Below are 26,482 nucleotides of genomic sequence, written 5' to 3'. Positions count from 1 at the left end.
ACAAATACTGGGGTTCAACCTGACAACCAGAAAAGCAAAGCAGCCAAGCCACTAGAGAAGTTTTTCCTCTACCAAGGCGAGGCGACCACAGACTAAGCAGAGTAAGCCTCTCTCTCCTCCCATTTTATATTCCCTGTAGTGCTGGCATTAAGGGCATATGACTCCCTAGAACTGGGATTAAAAGTGTAGGGCACCACCACCTGCATTTATTGTTTCATTAATCTTGTGTAGCCCAGGGTGGCCTTTAACTCACAGAGATCCATCTCTGTCTCTCAAAACCTGGAATTAAAGGTGTGTGCCACCACTGCCTGAGCTCTAGTGATTTACCTTTGCCTTTCTGAATCAGGCAAGCTTTATTTATTAAAATATTAACAAAATTTCACTATGCCTAACAAATCCAATAACATTATCCCATGGTTTGTACGTTTGTAAAGACTAGGGTGGAGTAGACAGCTCGATGGTAAGTTGCTTCATGCACAGCGACGCGGACCTTAGTTTTGATGCTCAGTGCTCTTGTAAAAAGCCAAGATTGATGACACAACTGTAATTCTGCACTGAAGAGGCTGGGACAGGCAGCTCCCTAGGGCTCACAATCGGGGAATACGCCCAAGATCTACCTCTGGCCTCCACATGTTTGAGGACACACAAGTTCATGAACATGTATTCAGAAGTGCAAGACAAGTTTTGTTTTGTTTCTATGAAGATTACACTGTTTGAAGTTACCAAGCTCTCATTTAACGATCCTAGATAACACAGTTAAATATTGTGGGGATAATCACTGTTTTTTACAACTTCAACTGTGTTATAAGGTCTGGTTTCCTACCAGAGCTTCTAACCATTCCTTGGTCATGGAGCTGCCTTGGACAGCACTCTTCCTGAGCACTGTCCTCCTGAGTCTTTCATGCCAGGGGATTGACCTGGAACCCGACAGAAATTTTATTTCGGCCACTGGTCCTCTTACAAATGACTTAGTGATTAACCTGAGCCATCCACTGGGAACCCAGGGCTCTGGTTTTGGACCTGGTAGCAAGGACTTCTACGTCTGCCAGCAGCCATTGCCCTCTTTCTTGCCACAGTACTTGAGCAGCCTTCGTGCCAGTCAGGTCACCCATTACAAAGTACTTCTATCATGGGCACAGCTTCTCCCAACGGGAAGCCCCAAGAATCCAGACCAGGAAGCAGTGCAGTGCTACCGACAACTCCTGCAGTCCCTGAAGGCTGCCCAGCTTCAGCCCATGGTGGTCCTGTGCCACCAGACGCCACCCACTCACGGCACCATCCAGAGAGACAGGGACTTTGCTGACCTCTTTGCCGACTATGCCACGTTCGCCTTCCAGTCCTTTGGGGACCTTGTTGAGATCTGGTTCACCTTCAGCGACTTGGAGAAAGTGATCATGGATCTTGCCCCGCAGGGTTCAAAAGCTTCTGCTCTGCAAACCCTCAGCAATGCCCACAGGAAAGCCTTTGAAGTTTACCGCAGAGAGTTCTCTTCTCAGGGTGAGTACACATGGACATGGTGGCCCGGCAGCAGCCTTCACCACCCTCCTCTGCTTGCTTCTTAGGCAGGAACTGATGAGGCCCCCGCCTGTACGCATCTAGGAGTTCTGTGTGTCTGTCTGTGCGTGTCTGTGCGTGTGTGTGTGTGTGTGTGTGTGTACGTGTGATTTTATTTTTATTTTAGATAAGTGGGTGTTTTATCCACATGTTTGTCTGAGCACCATGTGCATGCCTGTGCCCTCAGATGCTCTGGAACAGGAGTTACAGACGGTTTTGAGTTGCCATGTGGGTGCCAGGAATCAAACCAGGGACCTCTGGAAGAGCAGCCTGTGCTCTTAATGCTGAGCCATCTCTCCAGCCCTTGAAAACTATCTTCTAGATTCTTCCTCAGGGTCAAGTATGAGCAACTGTCTTTCTCTGCCCTTCCTTGAAGGGACGTTTATAAAGTCAGGATTCCTCCCACTTTCTTCTGACAGCTCCTTGAACCTGGAGCTGCCTTGGAGAGACAGTGCTGTCCTGAGTCTCTACAAGGAGACCCGACTGTGATTCCCCTTCTCTTACGAAATCAAGTGTGTACCTTTTAGTTGGAGCTTACAGTGCATCAAGCGAGGCAAAGATAACACACCAATGCGTAATGAGAAGACTGTGATTTGTAAATGTACGATGGAGACTGAAGCTAAAACCTTGCCCACGAGAGGCAAGTGCTAGATCTACAACTGTGCTGATTTATTTTTACTAGGAACAGAGTACATGGCAGCGACTAGTGCTGTGTGTAATTTCTTGCCACCTTCTGATCATTCCTTCTGATACCGCCTTCAAATTGAAATTAGCCAGGTGTGGTGGTGCATGTCTCTAAATCTAGCACTTGAAAGACTGAGTGTGAGGATTGTAGGTTCACAGTCAGCCTGGAGTGAAGATCTCTGTGAGTTCAAGACCAGACAGTGTTACATAGTGACATCCCCATCCCCCCAAATAAGAAAAGAGAGAAAAAAAATGAAGCCAGTGTTTTAAAATAGTGGCATTCTTTAAGACCTCAAAGCATAATGCTGTTTACACCATTGCTACAGTGTTGATGTTCTATCCTATTCTGTAAATTTTAAATGAGGTAATTTTTGTTATACATGGTGTGAATATAAGAAATAAACTCTTAGCTAGTCATAGCCTTTAATTCAAGTACTTGCAGGCAGAGGCAGGTGGACCTCTGTGAGTTCAAGACGAGTCTGGTCTACATTTTGGGAGTCTGTCTTGGGGGAAAAACAAAACAAAACCCAAAAATTAACTAACAAAAACTAAAAAGAAGCTTACTTTTTCTGTTAAAAGTTTAAAAACTAAGTGGGTTATTGTAGTAACTGGACACTAGATAGTTCCCAGCTGCTCAGCCCCAAAATAACCACCCAGAAATTAAATCACTGCTTGGCCCAGTAGCTCTAGCTTCTTATTGGCTAACTCTTACATATAAATTTAGCCCATCTCCATTAATCTGTGTATCACCATGTGGCTGAGGCTTACTGGGTAAAGTTCCAGCATCTGTCTCCAGCGGGGACATGGCTTCTCCTGACTCTGCCTCCTTTCTTCTAACATTCAGTTTTGTTTTCCCTGCCTAGCTCTACTCTACCCTATCACAGGCCTAAGACAGTTTCTTTATTAGCCATTGGTATTCACAGCATACAGAGGGCAATACCACATCAGGTTATGGTGATGTAAACCTTAAATCCTAGTACTTAGGAAGCAGAGGCAGGTGGATATCTGAATTCAAGGGTCTATAGAAGCAGTTCCAGGACAGCTAGGGCTGCACAGAGAAACCCATCTCAAAAACGATCATACAAAAAAGCCAACTTAAATGAGCACTAAGGTTGAGCGCTTGCATAGCAGAGTGCTTGCCATGCATGCAGGAAGCCCTGGGTTCCAATTCCTGCATTGCATGAACTGGGCATAGTGACACACGTCTGTAAGCCAAGCACTGGAAAGGGGGAAGCAGGAGGACCAGAAGTTCAAGGTCAACTTGGGAGCTGAAGGCAGAAGGATCAACTCAAGGTCATCCTCGTCCACTTGGAAATTTGGAGGCCAGGCTGGACTACATGAAACCCTGTCTCCAAAAAGGCATTGGGAGTCAAGGTGGTGGAGAGATGGCTCCTGATTGGCTAAGAATTATTGCTGTCTTCCAGAGGACCAGAGATTAGTTCTCAGCACCCACATCAAATGGCTCACAACCACCTGTAATTCCAGCTCCAGGGATCCCACACTTTCTTCTGGCCTCTGTTGACATCTATATATGCATTTCATATGCTCACATAGACAGAAATATCCACATAAATAAAATAACTGTGTATTTTTTAAAGGGTTGTTATGTTCCTGGGCACATCTGTATCTTTACCCTTGACTCTAAATCTGGTGGGTCCTGATATTAGTCTTCTTTTTCTTTTTACTTTTTCCTATATTTGTTGTGTATGTGAATTGGGTTTTTTCTTTCTTTTTTTTTTTTTTTTTTTTTTTTTTGGTTTTTCGAGTCAGGGTTTCTCTGTGGTTTTGGAGCCTGTCCTGGAACTAGCTCTTGTAGACCAGGCTGGTCTCGAACTTACAGAGATCCGCCTGCCTCTGCCTCCCGAGTGCTGGGATTAAAGGCGTGCGCCACCACCGCCCGGCTGGGTTTTTTCATCTGAGTGTTTGTATGTACTTATTAAATAGATTTAATGTCCTATATTTGCTTGTTTGTTTTTGGTTTTTTTGTTTGGTTTGGTTTAGTTTTGCAAGATAGGGCTTCTCTCTGTAGCCCTGACTGGCCTGTAAACTCACCCTGAAGACTGTGCTGGCCTCAAACTCAGAGATCCCCCTGTCTCTGCCTTGCAAGTGCTGGGGTTAAGGGCATGCACCACCCCCACCCAGCAGCTCTGTATTTCTAACCCTGTTCTCCAGACAGTTGTGGTGCACACAAGCTTGGGAGCCATCACCATGCTGTGGGAGAGCTAAACAAAATGAGTGCACACATCAGTATTTCCTGTGTTTCCCCAGCAAGGCACAGTAGCTGCAGTGAGGACAAAGACACAGCGGGTTCCAGAGAGCACCCTGACTTTGGGTTTTGTTTGTGTTAGGTGGCAGCTCTCATCCTGATTGTCCAGAGATATAGCTGGGGTTATAGCCGAGATGACCTCAGGCTTCTGATTCTGCTTTCTTCTCCTTCTCAAGTGCTGGGATCACAGGCATGGGCCACCATGCCTGGTTATGCTGTGCTGGCTATCAGTCCCTGGGCTTGTCAATCAATCAATCCTTGGGCTTGGTCCACGCTCTCTGCCAACTGACGTCTGTCCTCAGCCGGGAACACCTTGTCTTTAAATAGAGTTTGGAAAAGGGTTCTCTTGTCACCTTAGGATAATTCCTTTTATGCTGACTTTTCCAAGTGCTCTCTATGTGGGTCTTGATTTATACACAACAGTCTCTTAGCCAGGCATGGTGCCACACAGGTTTATCCAAGCACTTGGGAGGCAGAGGCAGGCAGACCTCTGTGTATTCAAGGCCAGGACATCCAGGATCACTCATAGAAACATGGTCTAAAAAATCCAAATAAAAACCAACCTAATCTCTTAGTGAGATATTGTATTTTTAGCCACTTTGTTTTCTGGAGTCTGTCAGTTGGCTAAAGAGAAGTCATGGTCCTGATCTATCTCTTCAGAAGCCACAACCCTCCCTCAACTACTGCTCTTTCCTGTTTGGTTCCAGGAGGAAGGCTCTCTGTGGTCCTGAAGGCTGAAGATATTCCCGAGCTCCTGCTCTCCCCATCCTCGGCTGCACTCACCAAGGTAGATGCTGCATCAGTAATGCCTAGAGTGAAATGTGATTGTATTTATTTATTCTGAGATGAGGCCTGTCTAAGAGGAAAAGAGTGCGAGGCTGCTCAGTAGCAGTGGCGCAGGTGTATTTGAGTCAACCTGAGAAGAGCTGTCACCAGAGAAGACCAGACTGAACTTCCCCACGGGCTAGGGTTTTTTATCAGGGATGGGGAGGAGGGTTGGACAAAGGGCAGAGGCTGGGTTTGGCCAGGGTTGTTGTTCATCTAGGACGTACAGGAATGCTACTTGTCCTGACTTCATGACATTGACTTAGGGAAATTCGAACTGTTAGTCTCTTGAGTGAGGCAGGGGTGGGGTTGGTCCTTAGGCTATGATTAATCACAGAGGATGGCAGAAGCAGGGGGATCTCTGAGTCTGAGGCCAGCCAGGGCTACTAGTGAGTTGCAGGCCTAGGAGAGATACATACTGAGACTCTGTGTCAACTAAAACAAAACAAATATACTTCTGGGACCCAATTGGTCTACACATATCCACAGAGAAAAAAAAATTAAGAGATAGTAATTCATTAAAATATATATTTATATACTTCTGGGAGCTAAACAGATGGCTCAATGTTTAAAAACCCTGGCTGCTCTTTTCCAGAGGATCCAGGTTCAGTTCTCAGAACCCACTTGATGGCTCACAACCTTCTGTAACCTCCAGTTCTAGGGAACCAACGCCCTTTTCTGGCCCCCTTGGGCCCTTGCACATATTATATAGAAAGGAAAATAAATAAGGTTAGAAACAAAATATACTTCTTAGAGTACCACCCTGACTTCTATTCTCTGTGATTTTTAAAATTTCGAACAGGGCTTCCCTCTGTAACCCAGGCTGACCTTGAACTCTTGGTTTCTGGCCACCTGTTTCTGAGGTCTGGGTTACAGGCATGCAGCACCGTGTGCGAAGCTACCATATTTTGTTGTGAAATGTTCTCACTAAGTAGCCCAAGCTGGCCTCAAATTTGGTCAATCCTCTTGTCTCAGCCTCCAGCTGCTAAAGACTCAGGTGTCTCCACATTTCCTCTAGTAACTGGTATATATTCATTATTTATTTGCTTATTCATTTTGTTTTTGAGAAAGGGCCACATGTATCTCTCGCTAGCCTAAGTCACTGTATAGCTGAGGATGACCTTGAACTCCTGATCCTCCTGCCTCTATCCCCAGGTTCTGGGTTGTAGGCATGAACCACCATGCCTGGTTTCCATCGCGTTAGGGTGGAACCCAGGCCTCTGTGCATGCTAGGCAAACATCCCTCCTGGACCACATCCCCAGCCCAGGGTCTCTGCTGGTCTAAGCTAATAATTGCCAGTGGGGAAAGAGAGCCTCAGGAGAGAGGGGAGCCCAGATAATAGCCTCCTATTCGGGGACACCTTTTTTTTCTTTTTTGAGACAGGTTTCTCTGTGTACCTTCTGTCTGTAGTCCAGTTCGCCCCCAACTCAGAACTCAGAGATCAACCTTCCTCTGCCTCCTGAGTGCTGGGATTAAAGGCATGTCCCATCACCCTGGCCTTGGAGGACACATTTGTGTGGGTGTTAACCGTAGGGAGAATTTGCTAGAAATATCGAGAGACAGGACAGGAGGGAAACAGGGAAGGCAGGGATGATGTAAGGATAGGAAGCCAGCGCCAGCATTAGATAGACACAGGGCAAAGCAGGGAGTCCAGAGCCAGAGAGAGGCACACACTGCTCAGGCCCATTGAAGGCCCCAGGGTTTGCCCTTCTCAGAAGGAACCCAGACACTGTCCTGGGTTTAACCCTGATCTGTGTGCTTCATGCAGGGGGCGAGATACCAGCTCAAAGGCTGTTGCTGAACAAAGATTTTTATGATCAGCCCTTTGGTCTCTCGATAGCAATTATTACGCAGTAAATTAATTTAGATGGCATCCAGTCAGCAAGAGATTTGTTTATCTAGAACCTTATTGTATATGGTTTTCAATTTCCTGAGCTGGCAGATGTGGAATCTGGTGGACACCGGGAAGCACTTGATAGGAAGGCACTGGGGAGCCAGCGAGGGTTGGGCGCTAGTGCACTGGACCAGGATACGTGGCTCCCAGTTGGTGCCTGACCTGTGAAACAGCTGAGCTGTGGGAGGGAGGGGCAGTTATCAGCTTGTGAGATTCTGGTCAAGAGAAAAATAGAGTGGCCAGTGAGGATTGTGTAGGCAGGTGTGTGTGTGTGTGTGTGTGTGCGTGCGTGCGCGTGCGCACGTATGTGTTGTGTGACTATGTGCATGCACACATGTGTGAATTACACTGCTGTATTCTCATGCTTAGATCCTGAATTTAAAGTTCTTTAAGCATGTGTGATGGGGGGAGCTAGTGATGCATGGACGCTTGAAAGAAATCCCACACTAGCTCAGAAATGATAAATAGATAGTTATTTATTTAGGGGTAAACTCACAAATCCGAATTCTCTGCTTGAATGGTGGACAGAGATCGAATCCAACAATCCAACAATCCGAATGAGCAGCTGGCAAAAAGGAAGGAAGGAAAAAAGGGGGCGGATGCAGGTTCTGCATCCATGTATATAGTATAAGAGGCCACGCCCCAGTAGGCGGGTAACCACAAGCTTCAAGCCTTCCTACAGCACATATGTAAACCACAGACCAGGTAGAATCTTGTCTTTACCGTTATGATTGTTTTCCTCTGTGTGCATGTGTGCACTGACTAATGCATTACATGTGTGTGCAGGTGCACTAACCTGCTCATCTGTGAGTGTCCAGGTGCTTGTGAAGGCCTGAGGCCGACACTGGGTGTCTGTTGGGGGCTGTGACCCAGACCCTGAATTTCCTTTAAACAGTTATGCTTGCAGCTGCTCTGAGCATGAGACCCTCAGGAGTTTCTGATGAAGGGGAGTGGTTTCTAGTGGGTTTGGCTGGGGCGTGGCTATCAATTAAAGAACCATATATAAGTGGCTCTGGTACACTTAGGGGGCAATCTTGTTTCAAAAATGACCCATATCTCTGTCTGTGTGTCTTTGTGTGTTTAAATCTCCAGGCCCTTGCCTGGCTTGGGAATGGTCGTGTAGTGTAGGGTCCGCACTACAGGTGTTGTACCGTAGTACATGTAGTAGTGCAGGGTCCACACTACTGGCGTTGTACCGTAGTACATGTAGTAGTGCAGGGTCCACACTACTGGCGTTGTACCGTAGTACATGTAGTAGTGCAGGGTCCGCACTACAGGCGTTGTACCGTAGTACATGTAGTAGTGCAGGGTCCGCACTACTGGCGTTGTACCGTAGTACATGTAGTAGTGCGGACGGTACAGGTGTCTTCTTCTGTCACTTTTTACCCCTCCCCTTTTTTGGAGACAGGGTCTCAGTCTCTCTGAAATGGGAGCTCACTGATTTGACTGGACTCACAGGTCAGTGAACCCCCAGGACACACCTGTCTCCATCTCCCAGCGTTCAGGTTAAAGACATACTCTCGGCTGAACATGGTAACACATGTTTTTAGTCTCACTACTTGGAAAGCAACTGCAGGCAGATCTAGAATTTCAAAACCAACCTAGCCTACAAGTGAATTCTAGGTCAGCCAAAGGATGCTAATAAAACAAACAACAACAAAACCAATGAGACGTGCTCTTGGATACTCGGGGGTACTGGGCGTCAGAAAGCATGAGCAGAACAATTCAGTCCCTTCCTTCCTTTCTTTTTCCAGACAGGGTTTCTCTGTGTAGCCTTGGTTATAAGAAACTTGCTGTGCAGAACAGGTTGCCCTCAAGCTCACATATCTGCCTGCTTCTGCCTCCTGGGAGCTGGGATTAAATGTGTGTGCCACCACTGCATGACTGTCCTTGATTTTTTAAAAATTCATTACATTTGATTTTGTGTCTGTGTGTATGTTGTGGTGTATGTGTATGTTATTTGTTGTGTGTGTTGTATGTGTGTATGTGTGTGTGGTGTGTGTCTGTATGTAGGCATGCACATCCTAGGGCACTTACGTGGAGAGCAGAGGGAAATTTGGGGAGTCTCAGTTCTACCCTCATGTGTGATAGGGTAAACTCAGGTCATCAGAGTTGAGGGCAGACACCTATAACTGCTAGGCCCTGTCACTGTTCTCTTCCTCCTGCTCTTCTACAAGACAAGATCTCCCGTTGCACAAGCTGGCCTTGAACTCATGAGGTAGCCAAGGATGAGCACGCTGGAGTAGAGACGGGCACAGCCATGGCCTGTTAATGCGGTGCTGGTGACAGACACAGGGCCTTGCACGTGCTCAGCAAGCGTTCTTCCTAGTGAGCTACAGGCTCAGTGAGCTGGAGTCCCTAGCTAGACTATGGGTTAGAGAGTGCGGGTGATCAGGGCTGTGTAGCTTGTTTTTCTGCTAGTAGAACTGCTCAAGCCAGGCTTGACTGGGGAGGGGCTTCAAGCTGTTGCCTGAAATTAAAACCAAACCCCAGCCCCAAGAGGGTTCCCAGATGTCACAAAGGTCAGGGGAGGGGGATCTCTGGGGGAAGCTCCAGACACTGATTCCCTCCCTTGGTGCTCCTCCATTTGCTGGCACTGCACACACAGCACACACATTTTCACACTTGCCAGTTCACCACACTCCCGCTCCTGCTGTACTCACATGCACACTCATCCTCAGCTTTCTCCTGGGAATCCCAAGATGGGGTAGTCATGGGGAGAACCAGCACACTTCTGAGGAGGCCGTGTTCTAATGCTTCTTCTCCCTGTTTCTAGGACTCGGTTGACTTCCTCTCTCTTGATTTGACTTCCACATGCCAAAGTGTGGCGACTCTACCACAGAAGCTGAGTGACCTGCAGGTAATGTGAGGGCTTTTCCCTCGTGATGGCGAGTGGACAGCTTATCAGAAATGTGATAAGCATTTGCCTAAGGCGTGGACTGAGCCTTTCATAATAGCCCTGAGATTCCCACTTACAGATGTGGGTTTGCTGTGGGTTTCTGTGAGCTCTCTGTAGCTAGATATGGGTTCCCTGTGGGTAGTCCCTGGGGTGTGCTCTTTGGCTCAGTTAGTAACCTGCTTGCCTTATGGGAGCAAAGCCCTGAGTTCATCCCCAGCACAGCATAAAACAGTGTAGTAAAGCTTGCTTGTAATCTCAGCTCAGGAGGTAGAGGCAGAAGGATCAGGAGTACAGAGTCATTGTCAACTGAACAATGAGGTCAAGGCCAACCTAGGCTACCTGAGACCCTGTTTGAGAGAGAGGGATGGAGAAGAGAGAACAGCTGCCATGTGAAAGGGTCTGTGCAGAGGCCCCAAAACCACCACCAATAAAACTACTTTAAAGTGAAGTCAAACATACCAGCCTGAAGATAATTTCCCTTTACACCGAAGATGCTGGAAAACAATAAAGGGAGGGAGAGAAAGATCGTGAGAGGCAGAGCATCAGCAAGTTTGCTGTGAGATTGTGTCTGCCAGTAACATCAGAGGCTGCAGCCATAGAGTGTCCCTAACATGAAGGAGGACAGCCCATGAAGCCTCAGCTCTGCACAGAGAACTACAGGGAACAGTAGCGCTGAGAGCCTGACAGGGGCTCCTCCCCAGGGAAGAACACAACAGTGGGCTTTCCAGTGCCAAATGGTCAGCCCGAAAACACACATACAAATAACGGTATACGGACTGTACAGGTTATGGTTAGAAATGTATGTATATAAACATACTTACAAATACACCTACGCAAGCAATAAGAATGGATAAAAAAACCTTGTGAATTCGAAAAAGAGGAGGGAGGGATATATTGGAGGGTTTGGGGGGAAGAAAGGAAGCAAGAAATGTGGTAATTAAATGACATTCTCAGAAACAAAAGAACAGAGGGAAATCAGCCACAGGAGCTGAAATCTCACAGTGACAGCGCCTCACTTTTGAGAATAGTTTGTGTGTATGGTTCAGTGTTACTGTGCATATTTATGTAAATGCATGTGCCTCCTGCTGGGAGGGAGAGGTATTGCCTGGGTGCACAGAGGCTGGAAGAGGGCATCATAGCCCTCAGAGCTGGAGTGACAGCCATTTTTGGGAGGCCTGCTTCTTACAGAGGACCTGAACTCATGATTGTTGAGTGGGTGCTCTTAATCACCAAGTCATCTCTGTAGCCGCTTGCTTGACTTTTTATTACAGAAATTTGAAACAAATCCAAAAAAGAAAGGAAAGTATAAGAACTTCTATGAAGACATGGCTATCTTGTTCTGCCGTAGCCAACTTGTTTACCTGTCCATTCTCTTCTCCTATCTAAAGTATACATACTGAGTCAGAGTTTCATGTAACCCAGGCTGTCCATGGCTAACTTTGCACTTATGATTCTCCTGCCTCCTTGTCTTGAGTGCTGAGATTGTGTACCTGCCCCACCATACCTGGTTTATGTGGCAGTGAGGATGGAGGCCAGGTCTTTACGCATTCTAGACAAACACTCTACCAGCCAAAGTACATTCTCAACGTCACAAAGCAGAGTATTTTTTCAGGAAACCATGAACACTCATGATCATGGTGATGCAGCCTCTTCGTTAAACATTTTAGGAAGTGCAGGCTCCTACACAAGCAGAAACCTTGGTCTTGACCCTAATCTGGCTGACAAATGAAGTGCTCCATGTAAAATGAGCTGCTATGGTTATCACTTCATTTAGGAAGGGCTGGTAGCTCTACAGAGTCCAAGTCTCTGTCCTCAGTAGGTGGATGACTCGAGGTTGTTTCCAGAAGATGAACATGTAGCTTCTCCCCTGTTCCCATTACTAACGGCACACTTGTTGGTCTTCATCTTTTCTAGAACATTGAGCCCAAAATGAAGGTTTTCATCTATACCCTAAAAATTCAGGATTGCCCATCCACAGGGAAGAGCCCCTCCTCACTGCTCTTCAGCCTGCTTGAAGGTGAGTAGACCGACATGTGGCAGGTGTCGAGTGGCATTTGTTACACTGGCATGTTGGGGAGCAATACTGACATTGGGGGTTCTCATGAGGGAGGGGCCTAGGGAAATGGCTGAAATAAGAGCCTACCAGGTGAGGCTAAAGTCCCATAACTCCCCTGGCAGAGAGCTCCTCCTGTCTGGGGACACCGAGTGGTCCTGTATAGATGTCAAAGGTGCCCAATATAACATGTTCCTGACTCAGGTGTGAACTGTCAGCATGGAAACAGCCTTGGGTTCCCCTGTTCTGAGCAGTCCCGGGAGCATCTAAGATGCTGAAAATCTCTGGTGTAGGACCTTGTGATCTAGAGATCACTGTGTAGTCCTGCCAGGCCTTGAACTCAAGGGCAGTCTATTTGGTGCATGCATGTGTGCATGTCTGTGTGTGTGTGTGTGTGTGTGTGTGTGTGTGTGTGTGTGTGTGTGTGTGTTTGTCTGTGTGTGTACATATTGATACAGTTACATGAGGAGAACAGAAGAGGCTTTTGGATCCTCTGGAAACAGAGTTACTCACAAGTAATTGTGAGCTTCCTACACTGGGTGCTGGGATCTGAACTCGGGTCTTCTAGAAGAACAGTTTGCTCCTTATCCAGAGTTACTGTTCCTATCCCACACCAGGCTTTTTGTGTGGTTCCGGAGGTTGAGCTAATTTCTCATGTTTACCCAGAAGGCACCTTACCAATAACTCCCTACCCTTCTTTTTCAAAAATTTCACAAGAAGGTGGCAGTGGCAGACACGGTTAATCCTAGTACTCAGGAGGCAGAGGTAGGTGCATCTCTGAGTTCAAAGCCATTCAGCTCTAAGAGCTACATAGTGAAATCCTATCTCAAAATGCACAAACAAACAAAAACCCGAAAGGAGGTAGGAACACGTTCTTAGGACCAAGACTCAAGGGTGGGTCCAGCTATCTTCTGAAGTTTTTGGGTCACTGATATTCACCCTGAAATATGAGGACCAACATTCTAGTTCTAAGCAGACCAGACACATCAATGTATCTTCAGAAAGTCTTAGCATCGTCGCTTGGTTAGAGTGGTCTTAAAATGAGGTTAAACTACAGATTACATGTCTCTGCGCCAGCTCCACACACAGTTAACAAACTGCTTTCCTTACAGCCATAAACAAAGACCAAGTACAGACTGTTGGGTTCGACATCAGTGCATTCCTGAGCTGCTCATCCAGTTCTGAGGAGAGGTAATGCTGGCTTGTGCCGTTAACAAGAAGGAACAGTTACTATGGGTTCTGTTGTGTACATGGGCAATCACTGGGGACCATTGTCCTTGTGTTTGGTTTTGTTTGATGTGTGTGTGCGCACATGCAGGATCCTGAGTGAGTATGTAGTGCACCACCTGCCTGAGTGAGCCCACAGAGGTCAGAACGCCAGAAGGACAGATCTCTTGGAACTAGAATTCCCATGTGAATGCTGGGAGCTAAACCCAGGCCTTCTGCAACAGCAGTGATTTGTCTTAACTGCTGAGCATTCTCACCAGTCCTGACTTTGCTCCTGGGACAGCAAACAGGTCACAGTCATTTAAGAGATGAGAGGTGGAGGCTCAGAGGGAGGCTGGAGAAGCAGTAGCTCGTGGAGATGTGCCTGGGCCCACACAGTCCGGCGTCCTCACTGTCAGATTCTCCTAGGTCTGCATATTTAACAGAGCTGAGGTGAGGATACTGGGGAAGTGTGCACATATGTGGCAGAGAAAGCAGGTTATGGGGCCAGCTCCATGGTTCATGGGTAAAGGCACCTGTGCCCAAGTCTCTGCACATGTCGTGTGCACACCCCACACACAGAGTCTCTGAATGAATGAATGAATGAATGAATGAATGAATGATTCTGGTGCCTCAGAGGGTAAAGGCTCTTGTCTTTCTGTTGCCCTGATAAAACAGTGATCTAAGCAAACTGGGGAGGGAAGAGCCCATTTCATCTTACAGCGTACAGTCCTCCGAGATGGGCATCAGGACAGGAACTCGAGGCAGAGTTGAAGCTGAGGCTATGGGGAATGAATGCTACTTTCTTGTTGGCTTTCCATGGCTTGCTTAGCCCTCTTTCTATTTTTCAAGATTCCTTAATTTATGAATTTGTGTCTTTTGTCTGCATGTATGCACATCAGAGGAGGAACTGCATTGTTGGAACTACAGTTATAGACATTGCTGAGTCAACATGTGGATGCTAGGATTTGAACTCACAACCTCTGATAACACAACCAGTGCTCTCAACCTCTGAGCTGTCTTATCTCTCCAGCTCCCAGTCTGCTTTCTTGTACAACTCGGGACCATCTACCCAGGAGTCGTTCTACCTAGAGTTGGCTTGGCCCTCTCGCACCCATCATTACATCAGGAAGATGCCCACAGACCTGTGTACATTCCAGTCAGACATAAACATTTTCTCAGTCAAGGTTTCCTCTTCTCAGATGACCCCGGCTTGGTGTCAGGTTGACAAAAACTGAGCAGCTCACCACGCAAGCCAGGTGACCCGAGTTTGATCCCCAGGTCCCATGTAAGTGCAGAGGAAGAGAACAGACCTCATGAAGTCCTCCATATATAAAAACCACAGCAATAAATAATGAAACTTAAAAGGTAAATAAATATAGTAATTTTATTGAAGCAAAGAAAAAGGAGAGAGTAGGTGCAGATCTGGGCAGCCCACTGAAGCTTCATGAAGTTCCTGAGCCCAGTTCTGTAGTAATAAGAGCGGCGGGGCTGCGTTCCCAGCACCCCGGCCGCCTGCTCGGCTAGCTTATGCCCCGAAATAATTGCACGGACACTGTATTGTTTTAATCACTGCTTGGCCCATTTCTATCTAGCCTCTTCTCGGCTAACTCTCACACCTGGACTAGCCCATTTCTAATCATCTATGTAGCACAGCTAGGTGCGCTTACCGGGAAGATTCTAGCCTAAGTCCATCCTGGGTCCGAGCTTCATCGCGTGCATCTTCCCTGGAGCAGGGAGCATGGCGTCTCTCTGAGGCGTCTGCTCCCGAGAGAAGAGCTGTGGAGTCTGAGCTTACTTCCTCTTCCTCCCAGCGTTCTGTTCTGTTTACTCCTCCCACCTATCTTCTAACCAATGAGGGCCAAGCAGTTTCTTTTTATTTAACCAATGACCTTCCTCCATCACAGTTCTTCAGTGTGAGATGTGAACACCTTCTCTGAAGCACAGCACCAACAGAAAGCAGAGCCTGCTCCAAGGGATCCTTATTTTAAAAAGTTCTCAGATCAAATGGGTTGGAGATTCAGTCTGTCAAGTGCTTTCTCTGAAATCATGGGGGCCTGAGCTTATGACAAGCAAAAAGAGTCAAGAATGGTGATGAATGAATGCATGTCACCCAAGCGCTGAGACAGAGATGGTCCCCTCTTTGCCCAGTTCCTCCTGACTCTCCTGCTTCTACACCTCCTTCTCCTGGCCCTCCCCCTCCTGACCCTCCCACTCTTAGCCCTCCTCCTTCTAACCCTCCTCCTCCTCTTCCTCTTCCTCTTGACCCTCCTCTCCTGACCCTCCTCTTCCTGATTTTCCTCCTCCTGGCCTCCTTCTCCTCATTATACACTTCCTTTCTTACTTGCTTGTTTCTTTTCTTTTGTCCTTCCTTCCTTTCTCTACTACTTCTTTTCCTCCTCTTTGTCCTTCTCCTTTCTTCTTCTTAAGGTTTCACCGTGCAGCCCTGGCTGGCCTGGAACTCACTCTGCACACCAGGCTGTACTCACATTGACAGACATCTCTCTGCATCTCCCTCCTGAGTGCTGAGATAAGGGCATGAGCCTCCATGCCTCACCCTGTGGGGCGTTTGTAACTCAATCATTAATTGTGTCCCTTGATGTCGCTCTACCCCACAGCCCATCTTGTTCTCTAACCGACAGCCTGGCCTTTCAGACTGAGCAGCAGCAGGAGACAGCAGCTGTGCCCTCTTCTCCCGTCTCAGCCTACCAGAGAGTCTGGGCAGCCTTTGCTAGCCAGTCTAGGGCAGAAAGGGATGCCTTTCTGCAAGATGTGTTCCCAGAAGGATTCCTCTGGGGCGTGTCTACGGGAGCCTTTAGTGTGGAAGGAGCCTGGGCAGAAGGCAGCAGAGGGCCGAGCATCTGGGACCGCTACAGTGACCTGAACGCTGCCAAGGGCCAAGCGACAGCAAAGGTGGCCAGTGACAGTTACCACAAACCAGCCTCCGATGTGGCCCTGCTCCGAGGCCTCAGGGCTGGGGTGTACAAATTCTCCATCTCCTGGTCCCGGCTGTTCCCCACTGGGCAGAAGAGCAGCCCCAACCTGCAAGGTGTCGCCTACTACAACAGACTGATAGACAGCCTGCTGGACTCCCACATCGAGCCCATGGCTACGCTGTTCCACTGGGACCTGCCCCAGGCCCTGCAGGATCAAGGCGGGTGGCAGAACGAGAGTGTGGTGGATGACTTCCTGGACTATGCAGCCTTCTGCTTCTCCACTTTTGGGGACCGTGTGAAGCTGTGGGTGACCTTCCACGAGCCATGGGTGATAAGCTATGCAGGCTATGGCACTGGGCAGCACCCACCAGGCATCTCTGACCCGGGAGTGGCTTCCTTTAAGGTACTTCCTCCCATCCCTCAACTCCTGTCAATTAGAAAACAAGGCAGGCTGTGGTCTTCCAGCCCTGGAGAGAAAAACAGAGAGAGAAGGATAAGCAGGTGATGTTAGTGTTGTCTCCTACACCCAGGATGCTACTGAACTCCTTATATAACTGATGATGACCTTGAACTCCTGACCTCTTGCTTGTTTTCCCAAGAGCTGGGGTCACAGGCATCTCCCACCATGCCTGAGTTTAAACAGCGATGAGAATTAGAACTAGGGCCTCTTCTATAATAGGCAAGCACTCATCCAACTGAGCCACACCCTCAGGCCTGGTCAACACTCCTGGACTCCAAAGACAAGTTCCGGGCTGGGAGGATTGTCCTCAGCTGTAGAGCTCTTTCCTAGCACACACGTGGCCTGGGTTCGGTCCTCACCTCCTTGGTGCTGCGATGACAGACGTGTGCCGCCCATGCCCAGTTTCATGGGGTAGACCCAGGGCTCTGTATTTCAGGAACGTACTTGTGTACATATTACTCAGCCTTAGTCAGAGCCCTTACGATCTTGTTTATTTATTTCCATTGGTTTATTGAGATGGGTCTCTGTTTGTAGCTCAAGCTAACATGAAACACACAGTTTTCAGTCTTCAGCACACAGAAATCCTCCTGCCTCAGCCTCTAAAGTACACACTGAGCCATCACAGCTGGCTTTGGTAAGCTTTTGTTATTGTTGAGAAGTTCCTCAGTGTTTATAGTGTCTCCTGTGATATTTTATATATATTGTATGCAAGCTGAGAACGTCTTCATTTCTCCTCACATCTGCAGCAGTTCCTTTTCTCACCTCTAGGACAGTACACCTGTCAAAAGCACTTACAGACTGGGTGGTGGTGGCATGCAACTTTAATCCCAGTAATCAGGAGGCAGAGGCAGGCAGATCTGAGTTCAAGGCCACCATGGTTTATAGGACAGCCAGGGCTACACAGAGAAACCCATTCTTGAAATACAAGCAAAGAACATCACCACCAAAATCACTTGGGAAAGGAAGGGTCCCTTTGCCTCATGGGTCTAAGCTGCAGTCCTCCATAGCAGAAAAGGCAAGGCCATGAACTTGCTATGCAGACAAGGATGAACCCGCAATCCTCCTGCTCCACGTCCCTAGCTCTGTCAGTGCAGACTTGCACCACCATGCCAGGTTCATTAGTGCAGGATATGGAGACCCGGGTTTTGTGAATATGAGGCTGTCTACCAATCCTGCCACGTCTCAGACCCATTGCTGGTTCTGCTGACTTCAGCAGGAACTTGTTGACACTTCTCACTTGCTGGTGCCACTGTTGACATTATTTTCCTCCTTCGTTCCTCCCGAGGTGGCCCACTTGATCCTCAAGGCACACGCCAGAACTTGGCATCACTACGACCTTCACCATCGCCAAGAGCAGCAGGGACGCGTGGGCATCGTGCTCAATTCCGACTGGGCAGAGCCCCTGGATGGGGAGAGTCCCCAGGACCTTGCTGCTGCTGAGCGCTTCCTGCACTTCATGCTGGGCTGGTTCGCTCACCCCATCTTTGTGGATGGGAACTACCCCACCACCCTCCGGGCCCAGATCCAGCAGGTAAACCAGCAGTGTGGGGGTCCTCTGGCCCAACTCCCAGAGTTCACTGCAGCAGAGCAGCAGCTCCTGAAGGGCTCTGCGGACTTCCTTGGTCTGTCTCACTACACATCCCGGCTGGTCAGCACCGCTGCGCAGCTGACCTGCGTCCCTACCTATGATAACATCGGAGGCTTCTCCCAGCACATAGACCCCACGTGGCCCCAGACTGCATCTCCCTGGATCCGGGTGGTGCCCTGGGGCATAAGGAGGCTGCTTCGGTTTGCTTCCATGGAATACACGAAAGGAAGAGTTCCAATCTTCTTGGCTGGGAATGGCATGCCGGTGGGGGAAGGAGAGGATCTCCTTGACGACTCGGTGAGAGTGAACTACTTCAACCTGTACATCAACGAGGTGCTCAAGGGTAAGAATGTTAACCTGCTGATCCCCAAGTCTTCACAGTTGTGTAATAGGACAGACCAGAGGTTGAACTCAGGCCTTCAGGCTTGTTCAACAAGAGCCTTTATTTCCTAAGCCATTTCAGCCTCTCCAGTCCGGTGTTCTCACTCTCTTAGTAATCAGTGTTAATTGAGAGCACGAGGAGCCTGGAACTGTGTACGACAGTAAAGGTGGAGTTGAGCAACGTCATCTTTTCTGAGGAGACTCAGTCCACAGTGGACTGACACTTAGGACAGGACCCCAGCCCACTGACTCCCCTCATAGCACTGCCCCTTCAAGCCCCATCTCCCTCAGCTGCTATCCAGTCTGCATTGCACCTCCCTGTTCTGCAGGTGAGCCGTGCATACATGCTCAGTCTGACCCAATGCATCCTCTTATTAAGTGGGAAAGGATGGCACCTGGTTTTCCGCACATCAGTCACTAACCTAGATCAGTTCATGATGGCTGTCACTCACCGAAGCCAGTGAGCACAGACAGGGATGCTCTCTGCAGAGACTCGGCCATCAGAGGAGATGGGGTTAATAGCCTAGCCCAGTCTTCCTTATCTTCTCCAGCCACAGTCTATGTATGGAGTGGGGAGGTCGGCTTCACGCCAGTCTATGCCTCCATCTTCGTGTGATCTTTCCTATTAGGGACACGTGTCGCTAGGCATGGTGGTGCATTCCTTTATCCCCAGCAGCTGGAATCAGAGGCAGGAGGATTGAGAGTTCAAAGTCATCCTGGAATACTTAGTGAGAACTTGTCTTAAAAACAATTAAATAGGCCCGGGATGTAGCTTATTTGGTAGTGTTTTCCTAGCATCTGACAGTCGTGGGTTCCATCCCCAGCACCGTGTCAACTAGGGAGTGTGTCCCTGTGACACCAGTGCTCAGGAGGTGGAGGCCGTGGGATCAGGAGTTCGTGTTTATCCTCAGCTACACAGAGTTTGAAGTCAGCCTGGGCCACTTTGTTATTATTTTTGTAATGTGTATGCAGTCAGGCTAGGGTTGTTGTGGGGGGTGGCACCTGGAGAAATGGCTCAGTGGTTAAGAGCTCTGTCTGCGTCGGGATATGCTATTTTAAGGCATAGGACTTTTGTGTATGTTGCATTTGTTTAACTCTGTGAAGCTGTGATTCTTTGCCTGTCTAAAGTACCTGATGGTCCTATGAAGAGCTGAATGGCCAATTGGGTAGCAGGAGCAAGGATAGGCGGGGCTGGCAGGCAGAGAGAATAAATAGAAGGGGAAATGAGGAGGAATGAGAGCAAGAAGCAATAGAACAAAGAGAGGAGGGCACAAGGCTCCAGCGACCCAGCAGCACAGCCAGCCACAGAGGAAAGGAAGACATACGGAAATAAGCACAGGAAAAAGCCCAGAGGGAAAAGGTATTTGAGATAACTTATGAAAAGCTGGCTACCAACAAGCCAAGGCTGGGCATTCATAACTAAGTATAAGTCTCATGTGTAATTTACATAGGGATTTTTCTAGTGGTCACCAAAGCCAAAAGAGTAAAAACATCTCTCTACAGGCTGCTTTTCTGGAGAACATGAGTTCAAGTCCCAGTACCAACATGGCAGCTCACACTGTAATGATTGTTCTGTCTCTTTAAGAGACAAGCCACGCCCACTCCCTCTCCCATCCACTGAGGCTGACTTATCTTCAGCTTCTGGCCTGAGCTCTTTCTCTTCCATCTTCCTCTTGGAGAGGCAACTCTCTCCCCACTTTTCCACTTCCCCGCTTCTGTCTCTCTCTCTTCTCTCTTTTCCGGCTGTCTCTCAGAGAGGTGCTTCCATCTCTCCTCTCCTCCCCCCTTTGTCTCTCTTCCTCTCCCTCTCCCCCTTTCTGCCCTTTTCCCTTCCCTTCCATAACCCCTAAAAAATGTCCGACTCCACTCTGTATGGTGTGCCTATCCTTCTCTCTCTTACCTGCTCCCCACTGCCACATAAAGATCTGAGCCTTCCCTGCCTGTCCAGGGATCAGCTACCTGCCAGCATGGCCTCGAGCACAGTCCCAGCCTAGTCCCTGCTGCTCCCGCTGCCCACTGCTGGTGGCTTGCTCCATCCCAGGACTCACTGTCTGCGGCCCAGGCCCAGCCAGCTGCCCACAAGGCTTGCTAGGGACCAGCCACCTTCCTGCTGCTTGGTCTTCTGCACAGTCCCTGCCTGGGACTGTCTGCTTTCCACAGCATGCTGCCCGGGACCCGCAGCAAATCCATTTCACACACCCCTCTGAAACTCTATTCCCACAGAACCTGATGCTTTCTTATGACCTCTGCATGCCTTGTACGTATGTGGTGCACAGACATACATGCAGGAAAAACACCCATGCACATAAAAATTATTTTCAAATAAAAAAAAGAGGAAGGAAAACTAAAAAGGATGGCATCCTAAGGAACAACAAATGAGGTTGTCTTCTGGTTTTCCAATGCATTCTCTCTCTCTCTCTCTCTCTCTCTCTCTCTCTCTCTCTCTCTCTCTCTCTTTCTCTCACACACACAAACACACACATACGCATGCACGCACTCGCACAGGGCTGACTTTGTTTTCTCTTTACAGCTGTCAAGGAGGATTTGGTGGATGTCCGTGCATACATTGCTCGTTCCCTCATTGATGGCTTCGAAGGACCCCCAGGGTACAGCCAGAGGTTCGGGCTGTACCATGTCAACTTTAGTGACAGCAGCAGGCCGAGAACAGCCAGGAGATCTGCCCACTTCTTCACTGGCATCATTGAAAAGAATGGTTTCCCTGCCAAGGAGCTGAGAAGAACCCCAGTGCCTATGAAAGCAGACTTTTCCTCCAGAGCCACAACCTTCTACAACTCCCCATCTGAGGTGCCCTCCCAGGCTAAAATCGTGTGGGAGAAGTTCTCCAACCAGCCCAAGTTTGAGAGAGACTTGTTCTATCATGGCACATTCAGAGATGACTTCCTGTGGGGCGTGTCCTCCTCGGCCTATCAAATCGAAGGAGGTTGGGATGCTGATGGCAAAGGACCCAGCATCTGGGACAGCTTCACCCACAGTCCAGGGAACACCGTGAAAGACAATGCCACCGCAGACATAGCCTGTGACAGCTATAACAAACTGGATGACGACCTGAACATTCTTCGCGCCCTGAAGGTCAAGGCCTATAGGTTCTCTATCTCCTGGCCTCGGATTTTCCCAACAGGAACTATCAGTTCCCTCAACAAGCAAGGTGTCGATTATTACAACAGGCTGATTGACGGCTTGCTGCAGAGCAACATCTTCCCCATGGTGACACTGTTTCACTGGGACCTGCCCCAGGCCCTCCAGGATATTGGAGGTTGGGAGAACTCTTCCTTGATTGATTTGTTCAACAGCTATGCTGACTTCTGTTTTAAGACCTTTGGTGACAGAGTCAAGTTCTGGATGACCTTTAATGAGCCCTTGTATGTGTCGCTGTTTGGCTATGGTTCAGGGGTGTTTCCCCCAAATGTGCAGGACCCCGGCTGGGCACCTTACAGGGTCAGCCACACACTCATCAAGGCTCATGCTAGAGTCTACCATACTTATGATGAGAAATACAGGCAGGAGCAGAAGGGGGTCATCTCACTGAACCTCAACACTCACTGGGTGGAACCCAAAGACCCAGGAGTCCTAAGAGATGTGGAAGCTGCCGACCGGATGCTGCAGTTTTCCCTGGGCTGGTTTGCCCACCCCATTTTTAGAAACGGGGACTATCCAGATGTCATGAAATGGAATGTGGGGAACAGGAGTGAACTGCAGCACCTGGCGGGCTCCCGCCTGCCCAGCTTCACAGAGGAGGAGAAGGCGTACATCAGGGGCACGGCTGACGTCTTCTGTCTCAACACGTACTCGTCCGTGTTTGTGCAGCACAGCACCCCAAGACTGAACCCACCCAACTATGATGATGACCGCGAGCTGACGGTCAGCGATATGGACTCTTCGCTGACCTCCCCGTCAATGCTCCCAGCTGTGCCCTGGGGGATGCGGAGGCTGCTGAACTGGATCAAGGAAGAGTATGGCAACATTCCCATTTACATCACGGAGAATGGACATGGGCTGTACGACCCCTCTCTGGATGACACAGACAGGATATTCTACCACAAAACCTATATCAACGAGGCTCTGAAAGGTACATGAGGCTTAAGCCCCTCTCACTAAACCTCCACTCTCCCTGTCCTATGCCTCTCTTGTGTCCAGTTTTCCTGTCCTCTGTCTGTCATGTTCCCGTGCTTTGGCAGGCACTCTGAATATCTCTCTTTTGGGTTTGTGCCTGGGCTCAGTTAGTAAAGTGTTTGTCTTGTAAGCCTAGGGACCAGAGTTCAATTTCCAGGGAAAAGGCAGACTTGGTTCATTTGTAATCTCTGTGCCGAGGAAGCAGAAAGGTGCACTCTTGGGGCTCTCTGGCGGGCAAGCCTAGCCCACTTGCTGAGCTCCAGATCAAATGAGAGGCCTTGTAAAAGAGAGTAAAGTCCAAGACTTGACGTCTGAGGTTGTGTTCTAGTTCCACACACACACTTGCTCACTCATACACACAGAGATTTACATAAAAAGGTAAAGTTTCCTGCCCTGGAGTGGTGGATGGGCCAGAGGAGTGGGGGGAGGAGAAGAGGAGCGGGAGGCTGGGAGGAGGCGGAAATTTTTTTTTCAATAAAAAAAAATAAAAAATAAAAAAAGGTAAAGTTTCCACTTCTAGAGCAGGGGATGAGGCTCAGTTAGTAAACTGCTTGCCCAGAATACACAGCCCCAGTCTCCACTCCCAGCCCTAGAGTGGACAAGGTGCACACCTGCAATCCCACACTGGAACACTAGGGGCAGGAGGAGCATAAAAAAATCCAAGTTTATTCTTGGTAGTGCAAGACCAGCCTGTGCTACCTGGGATCCTGTCTCACAATGTTTCAAATGATATCAAGAAATTCACACTTGTGTGCTTACTAGCTACGTGGGCTGAGGCTCTTGAATTTGAGGCTTATCCCTTTACCTTAACAAACAACACTTGCTGTAAGGTCACTGAGGCCAGGAAGAGTAAGAGTGAAAAGTGGTGGTGGTGCTGCTGCAGTATTTAATCACGTGGCTAGGGATGAAGAGGTAGGCTGAACTCTGAGTACGAGGCCAGTCTAGTCTGCATAGTGTGTTCAGGACAGCCAGGGTGACACAGATAAACACTGTCTCAAAAAAGAAAAAAAAAACCATAAAGACAAAAGCAAATCAACAAAAAGCAGAAAGTATGAATGATGAGGTCACATGTCCTTCTCTCAGGAAGCATGTGACTGCACACTTGTGTGGTTTAGCATAGGACATAGCCTGGAGTCCAGTACCAGCAAAGGATTGGCTTCTCCAGAGCCCTGCCTACTGGCTAAAGCTTTCTTCTGCTCTCTTTGGCATTTCCTAGCCTACAGGCTGGATGGTGTGGACCTTCGAGGGTATATTGCCTGGTCGCTGATGGACAACTTCGAGTGGCTGTCAGGCTACTCGGTCAAGTTTGGACTGTATCATGTTGACTTTGACAATGTGACCAGGCCTCGAACAGCAAGAGCCTCGGCCAGCTACTACACAGAGGTCATTACCAACAATGGCATGCCCCTGGCCAAGGAGGACGAGTTTTTGTATGGAGAGTTCCCCAAGGGCTTCAGCTGGAGTGCGGCTTCTGCTGCCTATCAGGTGAGGAGTGTGGAGCCATGAGCTCACTTTCCTACTGGCTGCTGGGCGCCAAGTGTGTGCACAGGACTGGAGGCACACAAGCCAGAGCCGCTAGTGAACCTGCGCAGACCAGTGAGGATCCAGGTGCTCAGACCCCAAAGTCAGTGAGATCCCTGTGGGTAAGGTTGTCTTGTTCCTTGTCTAGTAGCTGTGGTGAGGTACCTGACACAGGCCACTTATGGAGGGAAGGGTTAATTTAGGTTCACAGTTTAAGGCTGAGCAAAATTCCTGACAGTAGCCAGGTGAGACAGCTGGTCACATAACATCTTCAGTCAGGAAGTAGAGAGACGTGGATTCAGGTGCTCAGTTCACTTTCTCGGTTTTATTTGGTAGACTCCAGCCACTGAACGGTAATTGCCCACATTAATGGTGATTTTTCTTTCCTTAGTTAATTCAGTCTAGAAGCTTCTTTATAGATTGGTCAGACATTTGTTTTCTAGGTGTCTGTAGATCTTGTCAAGGACTGAGATGGACATTTGCAGGAGCAGATGGATCAGGTAGAGCCATGACAGAAGGTTCAGGAAGAACATGCAAACACGTAATCTCCCTGGAGGCTCCATCTGTGCAGGCAGATGACCTAACTGGCCCAGAAGTCAATCCGGGCATTTTCTGATTCTCTGACCCGGGTCTGCTACTGAAGTCACTACAAGGAGGTGAACACAGAACATATGGTCTGTGATTCCCTTTCCTCAGGAAGAGGAAAGATGAGAGAGGGCAAGGACAGTGCAGGTATGGTCACTCTTCAGCGGGCATGGGCCTTTCTTCTTCTTCATCTTCTTCTCTTCCTCCTCCACTATTTCAAATATTTTTTCGTGACAGGGTCTCATACAGTTCAGGCTGGCCTTGAATTTGCTGAGCAGCCCATATTCTTGGATTCTTGACCATTCTGCCTCCATTTCCTCGAATGCTGGGGTTACAGGTGTGCAGCGCCAGGCCTGGTTTCTCAGTGCTGGCATGGGATAGCCTGGGGTCCACGCATCCTAGACAAGCCTCAACCAGTTGAGTCTCACCCCAGTCTGACTTTCTATCCCTTCGTGCACAGTGGGCTACTCTGTTACTCTTCCTCCCCAGCTGTTAGAGGCCATTTCTCTGGTGAGACCCAGCTGTTTTACACAGCAGCCAACAATTGTCCTCTGGTGTCCTGACTGCCCCTGGAGTGTCACAACTTGTAGGTCCTCTCAGTAGTCGGAACTGCACAGCACGTGGATGTTCCCACACATACATTTCTGTCATTTTACCCTTCAGCCTCCCCACTTGGCATTTCTTAATTCAGTATACAGGAGACGGAGTCTTGTGTAAACCAACTCAGTCTGTATCCAAGGATGACATTGAACTTCTGATCCTCCTGCCTCTACTGGTAATCCCAGGCTTACCAGCGTGCCTAAATACTCTCAGCATATGCAGTGCTGGGGATGGAGCCCAGGGCCTCATGCATGGCAATCAATGCCTCATCTAACTTAGCCATATCCCCCAGCTCTACAGTTTGTATATTTAAAGCCGTGAGTTCATATCCATGTTTCCAATTCAAATCTATAGGGAAATGCTAGCCCTTTCATTTTCCATATTTGCATCTCCTTTCTCCAGGCTAGTCCCTTTGGTCCTGGCCTCTTCCACCTCCACACACGTGGTTCCTATGGCGGTTTCCTGCTGGCTCCACTCCGCCCTCTCCCAGCCAGCACTAGATGTGCATTATTAGCTAGAATTCCAACACCATCTCAGCTGTGACGTCATATTTGCTGTCCCACCATATGTGTTGAAATGTTCGAAAGTGAATTACAGATGTGGTACTTATCTACCCACTGACCACCACAGACGGGCATTCTTCAAAGTCTTATTGGAAGGGAGTTAGAGAGGAGGAGGAAGGCATAGAAACAGCCATGTACATCTGGACTACAAATACTTTCTCCATACCAGTATCCTTGCAGTAGGTTTGCCTGTAGTTAAGGTAGTAGCAGATGTGAAATTGTTCACTCAGCACCTTTGGTGAGTACCCACCATATGCCAGACCCCACTGCCAACATTAAATGGGAAATGAAAATGTGATACCCATTCTTGGAACTAGGGATGTGACTCAGTAGGG

At 48.6% G+C, this 26,482-nt stretch overlaps 1 protein-coding gene across 1 annotated transcript in view; it reads left to right on the top strand.

The window, feature by feature from the left end:
• Window positions 1-848: 848 nt before the first annotated feature.
• Window positions 849-26,482, top strand: part of LOC142858502 (lactase/phlorizin hydrolase-like) — a 40,409-nt gene continuing 14,775 nt past the window's right edge. Inside the window, exons 1-9 of the mRNA XM_075987811.1 lie at window positions 849-1,497; window positions 5,212-5,291; window positions 10,001-10,084; window positions 12,038-12,140; window positions 13,289-13,367; window positions 16,001-16,721; window positions 18,064-18,709; window positions 21,278-22,834; window positions 24,095-24,363. Of these exons, the coding sequence (XP_075843926.1) occupies window positions 849-1,497; window positions 5,212-5,291; window positions 10,001-10,084; window positions 12,038-12,140; window positions 13,289-13,367; window positions 16,001-16,721; window positions 18,064-18,709; window positions 21,278-22,834; window positions 24,095-24,363 (4,188 nt within the window). The remainder of the gene's footprint in view (window positions 1,498-5,211; window positions 5,292-10,000; window positions 10,085-12,037; window positions 12,141-13,288; window positions 13,368-16,000; window positions 16,722-18,063; window positions 18,710-21,277; window positions 22,835-24,094; window positions 24,364-26,482) is intronic.

This window comes from Microtus pennsylvanicus, chromosome 10 (assembly GCF_037038515.1).
Source record: "Microtus pennsylvanicus isolate mMicPen1 chromosome 10, mMicPen1.hap1, whole genome shotgun sequence".
In the NCBI taxonomy this organism is placed as follows: domain Eukaryota; kingdom Metazoa; phylum Chordata; class Mammalia; order Rodentia; family Cricetidae; genus Microtus; species Microtus pennsylvanicus.
The sequence above is the reverse complement of the archived record's forward strand: the minus strand, read 5'-3'. Positions and strand labels throughout refer to the sequence as shown.